The sequence below is a fragment of the Choloepus didactylus genome, chromosome 1 (assembly GCF_015220235.1).
Source record: "Choloepus didactylus isolate mChoDid1 chromosome 1, mChoDid1.pri, whole genome shotgun sequence".
Taxonomy (NCBI): Eukaryota; Metazoa; Chordata; class Mammalia; order Pilosa; family Megalonychidae; genus Choloepus; species Choloepus didactylus.
This window is the reverse complement of record NC_051307.1, coordinates 200,176,210-200,188,988: the sequence shown is the minus strand read 5'-3', so window position 1 is coordinate 200,188,988 and position 12,779 is coordinate 200,176,210. Positions and strand designations below refer to the sequence as shown.

The 12,779-nt window shown below is 37.9% G+C and overlaps 1 protein-coding gene across 2 annotated transcripts in view; it reads left to right on the top strand.

Annotated features, from left to right (window-relative positions):
• Positions 1-1,997: 1,997 nt before the first annotated feature.
• The window catches only part of SMARCC1 (SWI/SNF related, matrix associated, actin dependent regulator of chromatin subfamily c member 1), a 243,667-nt gene continuing 232,885 nt past the window's right edge, over positions 1,998-12,779 (top strand). Inside the window, exons 1-2 of one of the 2 annotated variants that reach the window (XM_037849833.1) lie at positions 1,998-2,258; positions 8,181-8,300. In XM_037849833.1, the coding sequence (XP_037705761.1) occupies positions 2,064-2,258; positions 8,181-8,300 (315 nt within the window). In that variant the 5' untranslated portion in view covers positions 1,998-2,063. The remainder of the gene's footprint in view (positions 2,259-8,180; positions 8,301-12,779) is intronic. The other variant, XM_037849824.1, reaches the window with a different exon arrangement.

Genomic DNA, 12,779 nt, shown 5'->3' with positions numbered 1-12,779 from the left:
TACGTAAGAGGATACACTTGTCTGAAGGAAAATCACACCAAAGTATTTGAGAGTGATGGGCATCATGCCAACAACTTATTTTCAAACAGTCCAGGAAAACAGAAAGTTATTTGTACTGTATTTGCAACTTTTCTGTAAATTTGAGATTGTTTCAAAAGAAAAACTTTAAATGATGAACCCATTTCATTAAAGAAATGTTTATCTTTATAATGTGCTCTTCAATTATTTAAATGATGAAAGATTTTTAGATGTCCTATAAAATGAGGTAGTTTTCGAAATTTAGAATTTTGTGTGAGCAAAAAAGTTGTAACACCATTGACCTTGAAGAGCTAACTTCCCTCTCCATGGTTTCATGCAAATAAAACAGCTTTCTGACCTTCTCCTGTGGGTTTCTCTGCTCTAGTTACATGCTATTAATAGACAACACACTCTACTTGGGGAGAGGGGAAGTAGTAGCCAGGTTCTAATTCCAACCTGAGTTCAGAAACCTTTGATAGCAAGTTGCTTTAAACTCTCCAGTGTCTCATTTTCCTTATCTGCAAAATAGGTATATTAGCTCTTAGTCCATAATGTAGGTGTACTTAGCACAGAGCATGGCACATACGTGCTCCATAAACACCAGCTAGTATACTAGAGGGCATAATCCATCTCTTACTCCTATTTTATTCTCATCAACTCTATCCTGGACTGTTTAATCAAGCCATTTTTTTCTCCAGTCTTTTTTTCTTATCACTGCGATTATCTTCCTAATATATAAATCTGATCATATTATGCCTTCTGTAAAAGTTGGTTTTCCAAGGCTTGTAGGATCAAGTAAAAATTCTCTGCTACAATCAAGTTACTACTCTGGTTTTATCCTTATCCCATGAGTTTAAGGAGAATTTCACCAAGTATGCTTTCACACGTACTTGATTTTTTTCCGTTTTTTTTCATGAGTCTGCAATGTCCTTTCCTTTCTGATCACATTCTATTCATTATTAAAAGCTGATCTCAGAGAACCATTAGACTTTCTCACAAGCAATTAGTTATCTGCTGTTATAGGGATATAGCATTATGTTCATAACTCCATTATGGCTAATGATACTTTGCTAATTTAATAGTGTTAAATTTAATTATTAAATAATCAAATATTTATTGAGCATCCATTAGCGTCTGTTCTTGGCGCTGAGGGTACACCTGTGAACAGGTCAAAGCTAACTTCTCAAGTAACTTACGCGATCAGTAAGAAAATAATAAGGAAAGTAACAGGTCGTGTTAACTTCTATGCAGAGAATACTGAGTATGATTTGCTATTCAGAATTGTATAGGCAGGGACCGCCTTCCTGAAGTACCTTTAAGCTTTGAATTTGAAACCGTCACGTAATGGAAAATCAGAGGAAAAGAGCCGGTGAGGACACGGGAACAGCAGTTTCAAAAGCCCGAAAGAAGGATGAATTGTGGCTAGAGCCACGAAAAGGGCGGAAGGCTGATGAAGCGGAAGCAGTTCCGGGGAATGGGGGATCTTGATGGACATTTACGAAGGCCGACATAGCCGCTTCGCGTGGAGGGCCAGAGGGCAAGCGGGGAGCGGCGCAGAGTCCCACCATGCGTTTGGGTTTCTCGGCCGGCACTCGGCATCTTTAACCGGCTTTCCCCTCGCCATCTCTCATACCAAGCCTTTTCTCTCCGGCGGTGGCAGGTGATGACACAGAACCGCTACACGGATATTGACCGATTAGCTATCTGACGAGGGAACGCGGGAAGCGCCAGATGCTCAGAGACCTGAACCGTGCCGCGAAAAGGGTTGGCAGCCAACTATGACCTGCAGAAAGGATGGGCGAAGTGCTTGTCAGTGGTCACCCGTCCGGCGCAAGTACTGCGCATGCGTTTGTGCGTGCCCGCGTCCGTTAGGGCGCCTGTCCCGAAATGGGGCGGGGTTCGGTATCCACGCCGGAAGGGGATTTACTAGGCGGGGGTGGGGGGGGGGGTGTTGGGGCCGAGGTGGTGCGCGCGTGTGCGGGTGTGAACGGCAAGCTCATTGAGGGCCTGGGTGGGCCGGACAGTGGGGACTACGGACGGTGACGATGGCCGCGGTAGCGGGCGGCGGTGGGCCGGGGACGGCGGCTGGCGGCGCGGGTGTTGGGGGGACGGCGACCGCTGCAGTTCTGGCCGTTTATCGGCGGAAGGACGGGGGCCCAGTCAGCAAGTTTTGGGAGAGCCCGGAGACGGTGTCCCAGTTGGATTCGGTGCGCGTCTGGCTGGGCAAGCACTACAAGAAGGTGGGTTCGCGCGCCCGTAGAGGCGGGAAGGCCGCGCGCCGGGGGCCAGAGACGGCTACTTGCCTCGCGGGCCTGTGGCCGCCCCTCCCCCTCCTCACGCCACGAGGGACAACAAAGGCCGGTTCCGGGCCCGCCACGCCTCCGCCGTCCATTCTCCGCGTTCGCGCGCTCAGGGCCTGGCCGCCTTCTGCTAGCTCACGTGCCTCGGGTGAAAGCTCCTTCTCTCGTAGGGTGCAAGAAAAAGTCGAGCTCAGCAGCTCGGGGTGTGTGAATCTTTCTCTTTTGTTCGCTTCATTAGGTGTCTGAACAACGATCGTTATGAACTGTGTGAACCAGCTTCATGATTTGTTTCGAGACTACCTGTTGATTTGCCAAAGAAAGGCTATGAAAGGTTGTATTCACAAGTTAACGGCGGGCTAATATAATGGATTATAGTATTGATGAGAACTAATATTGAAAAAAGTCAGATTTACTTCATTGTGCATTTGGTTATGTAGTATGCTTATTAAAGCTTCCAGAGTGAATACAGGAGTTAATATTCACTTGTACTTAATGTGTTCCACAGTTACGTCTACCCTAAGAACCCCATTTATATGCGGTCACCCCACTTCATATGACGTTTACTTTCTTCATAGTGTTTACCACTTTTTGAAATTATTTTTTATTTACCGATTTGCCTCCGACTTTGGAATGTGACTTCCAGTGAAGCAGTGGTTTCCTTTTTTAAGTGAATATTGAGGAATGACTCCTTTCGAAGGTGTATTGAAGAAGACAGCCCCAAACACTCTCCCTCCCCCCACCCCTAATTTCTGAAACACTCATCTTCAGTTCTGCGCTTTCTCCATTGAAGACCATAGCACTTGGTCAGGTACTTTGTCAGGCCTATTCACTACAGTGTCCTTCAACATGGTTGGTACTCAGCGCCTCACCCTTAATAGTTGCTTAGTAAATATTTGTTGAAGAAATGAACAGATAGACTAGGAAGTTATTCATTTGGGGTATCCACAGTGAAGCCTGTCACCCTTTGGCAGTTGTTAGGGCATGGGCAGGGATCAAAGGTTCTTTTGACGTTACACTGCGGTATTTTCAGAAAAGACCATTTCTTATTTGAAGTTTTAGGAAGTGGGAGACAATAATGATATTGTAGATGCTTTGACTTTTTTTTGCCTGAAATATTGGAGTCAGATTTGGAGCTGTAGATTTTTCTCATCTACATATAAGTAGACAAGAATACATTTTTCCCTTATTTGACAGTGATTAATTGGTCCCCCCTACCCCCCATTTTTTAGGCAGTGGAGCTTCCAGATGTGGCTAAGGGAATTAAGTATGTTGTGAAAGTAGTTAATTTTTTTTTATCAGGTCCCCTTCAGCCAATGCTTTGGGTCTTAAATTTAGTGTAGCTTTAACAAAGAAAAGTACCCAGAAGGATTATTCCTTTTGATATGAAGGAAGAGATTGGCAAATAGTCGTTTCTGTCTTTCCAAACCCAGCTTGCATTGGTGTCCACCCAACTTTAGGAGAGCAGTTTCAGACTTGGATAATCCTTCAGAGATTTGTTTGGGAGGGTGGGGTGGGGAAATGTCTGAGTCTGAAGGGTTTGTCCCAGATGGCTGATGATGGCTCGGTGTCCCTGACATCTTAAAGATAAAATCAAAATTAGGTTTGACTTTTCATGGCTTCTTAAAGCTAGAGCAGGTATCTTGGGCGTACTCAGATTCAGAATTGTGTACCCTCAGGCCTGATAGTCAGAATTCTCTCACCCTCTGGGAATGGTGAAAATACCAACCAGAAGATTCTTTGCTGCTTTTCTATGTAGTCTGTGTCTACTTGTTGTACACAGTGATGGATTTTAAGCATTCAGTACTGCATCTTCATTGCAATTACAGTTTAAATCTCAGCAACTCTGAAATATGACATACTAGTACCGTTTTTAATGATGGGTTTAGCAGTGAACAATTACTGAGTATCTACCATATGTAGGGAATTTAAAAACTAATTTATTTAAATCTCAGCAGTCCTGAATGATTGATACTATTTATCTCATTTTGCAGATAAAGAGGAACCTGAGCCCCCTGATTTAAATAACTTTTCCAATATCACAGGAGTGGCAGATTTGAGATACAAATTTGGACTCCAAAATCCAAATTCTTTTTGCTACACGTAATCCTTTTCTTGAAGGAACTCATAATCTAGTAGAAGAGATAGACGTAGACACCTACTAGTAAAAGTGAGATTTCAAATTAGAGTAGTAGTATCTTTGTTTCCTAAATGCCCAAGATGTTCAGTAAATATTTGTTGAATGGAGAAATGAACAGATGACTTTTAGGTTTTGTTGATAAATTTGGTTTAGCAACAAGAGGGGAGAGTGAAGACTTTGATTGGGATGAGCTTCCCTTGAGACAAAGGCGGCCAGAGGGGGTGATGACTTGAGGTAAGAGGCAATTCAAGAACAGGTAAGTTAACTGTTTGGGGTTGTATTTTAAGTTTAGTAACAATGCAGAGGCTTGTTTATCCTTTACCTAAGCTGCTTTCCACGTATTTTTGGGTGTGTGTCCTTCATCCTGACTTTGATAAAGATGAGAGCTGTTATGTCTGTCCATAGATAATATGATTGAGGTTTTTGAGTTGTTTTCAGATGATAAAACTTTTCACTGCTGATGTCAAATTGATTCACCTCAGATACGTTGGAGGTGAAATGTATCTCTAAGCCATTAAAATCCCAAGTAGGTTTCTTCTTGAATTTTGTTTTATTCTTGAAATAAGACTTAAGATTTCAGGATGATTGGTTAAATTGGATTAGATTGCCCAAGGAAGGCATTTCAATGCCATTTACACAAACTATTTAACAGTTAGAAGACAGTTAAATGGTTGTTTTTTTTTTAATTGGACAATTGCTGCCCTAGAATTGTTTAGGGGCAAGTTGAACTTTGGAACATTTTTAATGCCATAGATACTTTAAAGCAGATTTATTGATAAAACTTTCTAAGCATATCTTCTAACTTTTTTAATAGAAATACTTAAACTAATAACTTTTTGTTTTCTTAAGTAAAACATGGTGTTGGACTTTGGATTAAAAGATAAAATGTTTGATTAAAATTGTCTACATAATCATTCATTTTTTTTTCTTAATTAAGGATCAGCATTTTGAAGGTTAAGAAATTTTTTCATATTAAATGATATTTTTGGCAGTTGAAATAAATTCTCATACCAATATGAGATAGTGGAATGAGCATTACGTTTGGTTGGAAAGATGATTTCAGTACTCTTAGCTGCTGATTGATGGTGCTATTGAGCACATTGCTCAATTTCCATATGTTTTAATTTTTTAATTTATAAATTGGGAATAAGGCTCTCATAGGAATGTTGTTAGAATCAAATGAGATAGTTCTTAAAGATGGATTATATAAATTTGAGGTGGTAGTGATATTTATGCCACATAATCCATGGCCAGTCTGCTTCATTTATATTGTTAAATTATATTTAAGTTTCTGTGTTACTATTTTGAAATTTTTAAAAGTTGATTTAAAAACCTTATTCACTAGCTCCCTTTCAGTGGGCGTGAGGCATAGTTTATACTAATATGTTAAGGTCAGATTTCATTTATGAATTAAATATGCCATCTCTGAATGCATTTTCAAGTTTGGTAATTTTGGGGGGTGGATTTGAAATAAGGTGTCTGGAGTTACATATTTTACAGTTTAAAATTCTGACTTTAAAATAGCTAAGGCAGTAATTTTGATGAAATTGCTGTCTTTATTTTGAAAATACATTCCAGATTGTCTATCCTTTCGTTCTGAATCACAATATATTTATATTTTACATATATATTCTTATATGCTAATGAAAACATGTTAATAGTAAAGTTTAGACCATATACGAAGCTATTTTTACCACAGTTATTAAAAATTACTTTTTGCTTGAAGTTTCAGTTTGTCCAGCTGCAAGCCTTTGCCGAAGATGTTGTCTTTTTCAGTTTTAGTGTTTGGTGTTCAGTTATCTACAGTTATCTGAAACATCAAAAGTTGTGGTTATTAATTTTTTGCGTTGTTTTACCTTGTACAAAAAAACACCCTATTGTATGTATGTATGTACATACATATATACACACATTACACACAAACATATATATGCCCACACACAGTAATATATAATGCATTATATAATCCCTTTGGGAAATCTGTGCCTATTATACATTATAAAGTGAGCTGTGGATATGTACAATTTGTTTTGTCAGTTCTGTAGGATAAATTTGAAGGGTTTTCTTAAAGATTATGCTGTCGAGCATTACTTACTAATTGAGTATTATTTGTTAAAGATTTAGCATTTCAAGTAAATTGGGTAAAGTGATGTTGAATTTTCACTTTGAAAGTTTATACTTAAAAATAACTTTGGAGGAGGTCTTAAAAATAAGCTATTTTCTGTTGGGTCTTGGCAATATATTATAGGAAAGGGGAACTGTAAGTAGTTCTTAACATTTTAAAATTACTTAGCTGGTTTTTAACTTACAAATTATTGTAAAAAATTATTCTCTGAAATGGATTTTCTTTTTCAAGTCCGTTGGGTCTCCAAGTGCAGTTTCTGGACCAGAAGGCCCAACCAGGAACTTGTTAGAATGCAAATTCTTGGGCCCCACCCTAGTCCTATTGAATCAGAAACTCTGGGGGTGGGCTAACAATTAGATAATTCTGTTGCATGCTAAAATTTGAGAAGCATTTTTTTAGATCGACAAAATTGACATCTTGTATGCTAAATTGTGTGAAACTTGCCTCCAGTTTTTTTATGTCTGGCATACATGTGGCATAATACCCTTAAAGTAATATAAGAGGAAACTTTATAAGAAAGAATTGGTCTAGAGTGGAATAGGCAAAGTTTTTCTGTAAAGAGCCAGATAATAAATATTTTAGGCATTGCAGACCATACTGTCTCAACTGTAGTTGCTCAGCTGAGGCTGCATGGAAGCAGCCATAGTAAAGAATGGGCATGGCTGTGTTACAATAAAGCTTTATTTATGGACACTGAAATTTGAGTTTCCTGTGATTTCCATGTGTTATAAAACATTATTTTTCTTTTATTTTTTTCCCAATCATATGAGAATGTAAAGACCATTGTTAGTTTGTGTCCATAGACAGTGGGATGGATTTTGCTGACCTCTGGTCTAGAAGATTTCATGTAAAATAAAGCATTCCAACAAAATACCAGTCTTTAGCAAAGCTAACTACATGCTGACTTTCATTTATAGTGGAAACCTAATGTACCTGAATAAATACAAATTTAGGAGTATTCTGTACTTTCACATTAGTTGCCCCTTTATATTAAACTATATTTTTGATTGGCAGATACATAAATTGAGAGCCATTAATCTTAATATATAGTAACGGTAGACTGCAGCTGATGTCATTTTGCCATATATAAATAACTTAAAAATTATTTATTGTAATAGAAACATACTACATTAACCTTGAAATCTTGGATGGTACTTGCAAAGTGGTTTGTTCAAGGAAGGAAAACTTAGTTGATTGTTATCTTTTGTGAAACTGAAGAAAGTATAGGTGTTTTTCCTGTTCAAATTGAAGGGTTTAAAAATTTTCTTTTATTGACTGTATTGGCGTCTCAAGGTGATAGTGAATATTTAATACCAAATTAAAGTTTTACATTCAACTCACTAATTTTTTATTTCCCTGTCATGTTACCCATAATCTTACCTTGCTGTGAAGTCAGCTTGCTGTCTCTATCACAGATTGGACATTTGATGTTATTGAAATCATCATTAATAACTTCTCACATGTGTTTGTTTTTTTAAACTCTTTTACAGTATGTCTCAGACATTTATAAATCTGCCACAGTAGTAGAGAATAGAAAGTAAGCCAGAATTCTCTTTTGCATGATTGAATTAGTTTTTGAGTCCTTGTCTTTATTTTGCAGTATGTTCACGCAGATGCTCCTACCAATAAAACTTTGACTGGGCTGGTAGTACAGCTTCTTCAGTTCCAGGAAGATGCCTTTGGGAAGCACGTCACCAACCCAGCCTTCACCAAACTCCCTGTAAGTACATCAACTTATTATATATAGCACTGAACATCTTCAGATTCTATACTCTTGTGTACAGCCTACAGCAGTTTCCTTTGCTGCTGAAAGCCTATGGAATAAAAAAGGAGGAACTTTAACAAAATTTTAAATGTAGCATATTACTGCATTTTAACTGTAGGAAGCTTTTCTGACAGGGATCATTTAACATTTGTATTAAGCATCACAATTATTATTTAGATTTTACTGTTAATATTTTACTTTGCTGCTGTTCCCTGTAGTTTTCTCCTATACCAAGTCTTTTCTAGTCTTGCTCCTGATTCAGGTCTCGTGGCTAGAATACTGTTTCCTGGAATTTTCATATTTGTAGGTGGGATACCTTCTGAGTTTGTGTGAGAATATAATGCTGTTGTCCTTGCAATTGTATCTTGACTGGGAGTTTGGCTTGGTATAGAAATACTGGGTTATGCTTTGTTTCCTTTTCAAATCTATAGGTATTGTTCTCTTCTTAACATTTGATTTTGGGTGGAGTGAAAAATCTGATACTACCTGTTGATTTCCCCCATTTTTATACTGATCTTTGAAATTTTTTCTTGATCTTTGAAATTCAGAAATATGTTGGTGTGATAACGCATGAACTGAAGACTCAATTATGTTTCTTCAGCTTAGAGAACTTTTAGTCTATAAGTCTTCCCTGCTACTCTGTACTCCTTTATTTATATTTTTGACTTCTGATTCAACAAATATTAGATTTCCAGGAACTGTCATCTTTTTTTCATAATTTTTATCTTCCAATTCACCAATGTGGGGTTTTGTTGTGTCCAGTCTGCTTTTTGCTGTCTCTATTGAATCTGTTAGTGGTAGATTTTTTTTTTTATTATCTCAAAACTTGATTTGGGTGTTCTTTTTTATCACTAAACCTTATGTTTTAACAACTCTTTGATCTCTAAAATATAATTGAGAATAGGAAATAGTATTGTTTTACTGGTTTTGCAGTTAAGGTGTTTACTTACGGTACTTTTTGCTATCTAGACGTCTATTTTTATTTATTCAAATGTATCAGTTTGTTTTTTGAATTGTAGTTAGGAAGCTTTTTGCCATTTCTAGGTTATAAAGAAATTCAGCCCTATTTTCTTTTAGTAGTTGAGTGGTTTCTTTTTTTTTTTTTTCCTTTCATTTAACTCTCTGATCCATTTAGAATTCATCCTAGTATTCAGTACAAGAAAGAGATACAGCCCACTGATCCCCCCCCCCCATGGCTATCTGATTATCCCAGCAACATTTATTAAAAAGTGCTTTCTTTTCCATTAGTTTGAGCTCATTGAGATTATGTACCAAGTTCTGAGAAAGAGTGAGAAAGTGTATGCTTTTCATCTTCAGGAGCTCACACTCTTGTGAACTACATGAACAGAGACTTTGATTTGCTTGGAAATCTCAGGAAAGGTTTTCTAGGGGAAAGGACGTTTGAACTGAGCCTTGAAAGTTGAGGATGAGTTCTTCAGGTGGATGCTGGAGGATTGAATTTTTAGGCAATGGTGGCAACATGTATAAAAGCAGAGTCCTGAGAAACCCTTGGTACTTCTTGGAACTTCTAATATAGTTCTGCAAGGCTAGAACTGAGGTTGAGTATAGGGCAGTAGGCAGAGAGATGGGCCAGAATCAAATCACGAAAGGACTAGTTTAACCTGTAAGAAATGTGGCTTTTATCTAGAAAGTGATGGGGAACCAAGACATGGGAGAAAGTAGAAGGTAGCTTTGTCAATTTTGGGTTTTAGGATTTTAGAACAATCCCGCAAGATTCAGTGTGAATTGGAAGCTATTGAGATTTGGAGGCTTCAAAAGCAAGTTCCTCATGAATATGCTTTTCTTACAGTCCAAATGAGCTGTGATGAGGGCCTGTGGAGGAAGCAGTGGATTCAGAGAGATCAGAAAGGAATTGGAGGAGTTACTAAGGGAAAGAAATTGGTGATTTTTTGGTTGTGGGGCTGGTACAAGAAAGAATTGACCAGGATATCTGCCCCGAGCAGTCAAGGTACCTTTAGCACTAAGGGGGAAGCTAGAATAAAAGTAGGTTTCTGGAGAAAGATATTCACTTTAGTCTAAATGTGTTGAGTTTGGATTTCCTTTGGGTTTAGAAATCCAGTAGTCAGTAAGGATACAGGATCTGAAGTTCTAGAGAAAGAACTAGGGTTGTAGAGGAAGAGATTTTGGGTAAGGTGTTGTGTACTGGTTGAAGCTTCAGTTTTAGAGCAAGATTTCATTCTTTCGATTTTGAGTTTTTATTTTATCGTTGTAAAATGTCTACTTTTTAATGTGATTTATACTGAATATATGTAATATATTAGCATTTATTAAGTACATGTATCTAATACATAAATAAATTTCAGATATGGGAGGTACATGATCAAAAATTTGTTACTGTTGGGAACCACTCTACTGGATAACCGTGTGACTTATTGAAGTTTATTTTTGGGTAACTTATTTGTAAGTTTAAAATTATTGCCAAGGAAAAACTTGCAAGAATAGTATAAAGAATTTCCATTTTCCCTTCAGTCATAATCCCTAATTGTTTAACATTTTACCACATTTACTTGATCATTCTCTCTCTCTCTCTCTATATATATATGTGTGTGTGTTTGTGTGTGTGTATGTGTGTGTGTATATATATATTTTTCTGAATCATTTGAAGGCATCAAAATTCTTTATCCCTAAATATTTGGGTGCGTATTTCTTATTCTCTTGCATTACAAAATTATATTAGAATTATTGAATAAGGAACTGGTTGGCATTTTCAGTAGTTTAAAATGCAGTAATATAATGCACATTGACTGTATGTTATCAAGTTTAGTCTGTAATTTAAAATAAAATGTATGCAACATTATATGAAGTATTTTATATATGATTCACATTATATTGGTATTCCTGATTTGGAAAGTAAGGATTCATAGTGTCTGCAAAATTAGTATTTCCGGGGAACTTTATTTGTGGGATATTTAACTCCTGAACACTAAACCATTTGCTTATTTCATATTTCAAAATTTAGGCAAGACCATTTTTAGGCATAAGCCTTAATTAAAAAATAGTTCATGGCTTAATGCCAGTGGAACCAGATGTCGTCCCCTTCCTCTCAAAATAGTGTTCAGCATTTTCCCAGACGATAGGAATTGTTGTAATGAATAATGCTGTAAATCAAAATTGGATGATTGAGACAGTTAACAAAGCAAAGAATGTTGTAGTGGAACAGGTAAGCTGCTTTCAGGATTCTCTCTTTATCTTTGACCTTTGAGAATCTAATAATTAATTGTCTTGGCGCAGGCATATTTGGATCTATTCTGTTTGGGGTATGCTGCGTTTCTTGGATCTATAATTATATGTCTTTCATAAGAGATGGGAAAGTTTCATTGATTATTTCCTCTATTATTGCTTCTGCCCCTTTTCCCTTCTCTTCTCCTCTGGGACACCAATGACACTTACATTCCTGGTTTTCATTTTGTCCATAAGTTCCCGGAGACATTGCTCGTATTTTTCCATTCTTTACTCTATCTGTTCTTTTGTATGTAGGCTTTCAGGTACCTTGTTCTCCAGTTCTTGAGTGTTTTCTTCTGCCTCTTGAGATCTGCTGTTGTATGTTTCCGTTGTATCTTTCATGTCTTGCGTTGTGCCTTTCATTTCCATAGATTCTGCCAGTTGTTTTTTCAGACTTTCGATTTTTACCTTGTGTATGCCCAGTGTTTTCATTATATGCTTCATCTCTTTTGCCATATCTTCTCTAAACTTTTTGAATTGATTTAGTATTAGTTTTTAAATTCCTGTATCTCAGTTGAAGTATAAGTTTGTTCCTTTGACTGGGCCATAACTTCGTTTTTCTTAGTGTAGGTTGTAGTTCTGTGTTGTCTAGGCATCTGGTTTCCTTGGTTACCCCAATCAGGTTTTCCCAGACCAGAACAGGCTCAGGTCCCAGAAGGAAGAAATATTAGTATCCGGTTTCCCTGAGGGTGTGTCTTAGAAAATTGGTACACCCTGTGAGGCCTCAAGTCACTGTGCTTTTATGCCCAGCAGATGGCACCTGTCAGCCTGAAACTCCAGACTGGTGTAAGGAGGTGTGGCCTGTGGCTGTTTTCCCCCAGGCTCTGAGGTCTAGTTCTGAATGGAAGGCAGGTAGTAGAGCTGGGCCCCACCTCTTTCCTCTTAGGGAAGATAGATGCCCTAGAGAGAGGTGATTAGCATTCAAATGGTCTCTCTCTGCCTGTTCTGTCTCCACCCTTGTCTGGGTCAGAGGTCTGGGAACTGAAAATGGCTGAGGCTTTCTCCACTGAGCTGAAACAGGAACAGAAAGCCCCCTTCAGGGCCAGTCCGTGGCCACCTTCTGGCTCTCCAAGGTCAGTTGTCACCCAAAGCCTCTGTCTGCTTGTTGGGGATTCGTAGTTTGTATTGAGCAATACACGTTTGTTAATTAAAACCCAGTTGGAGCCCAGCTGAGCTGTATTCATTGGCTCA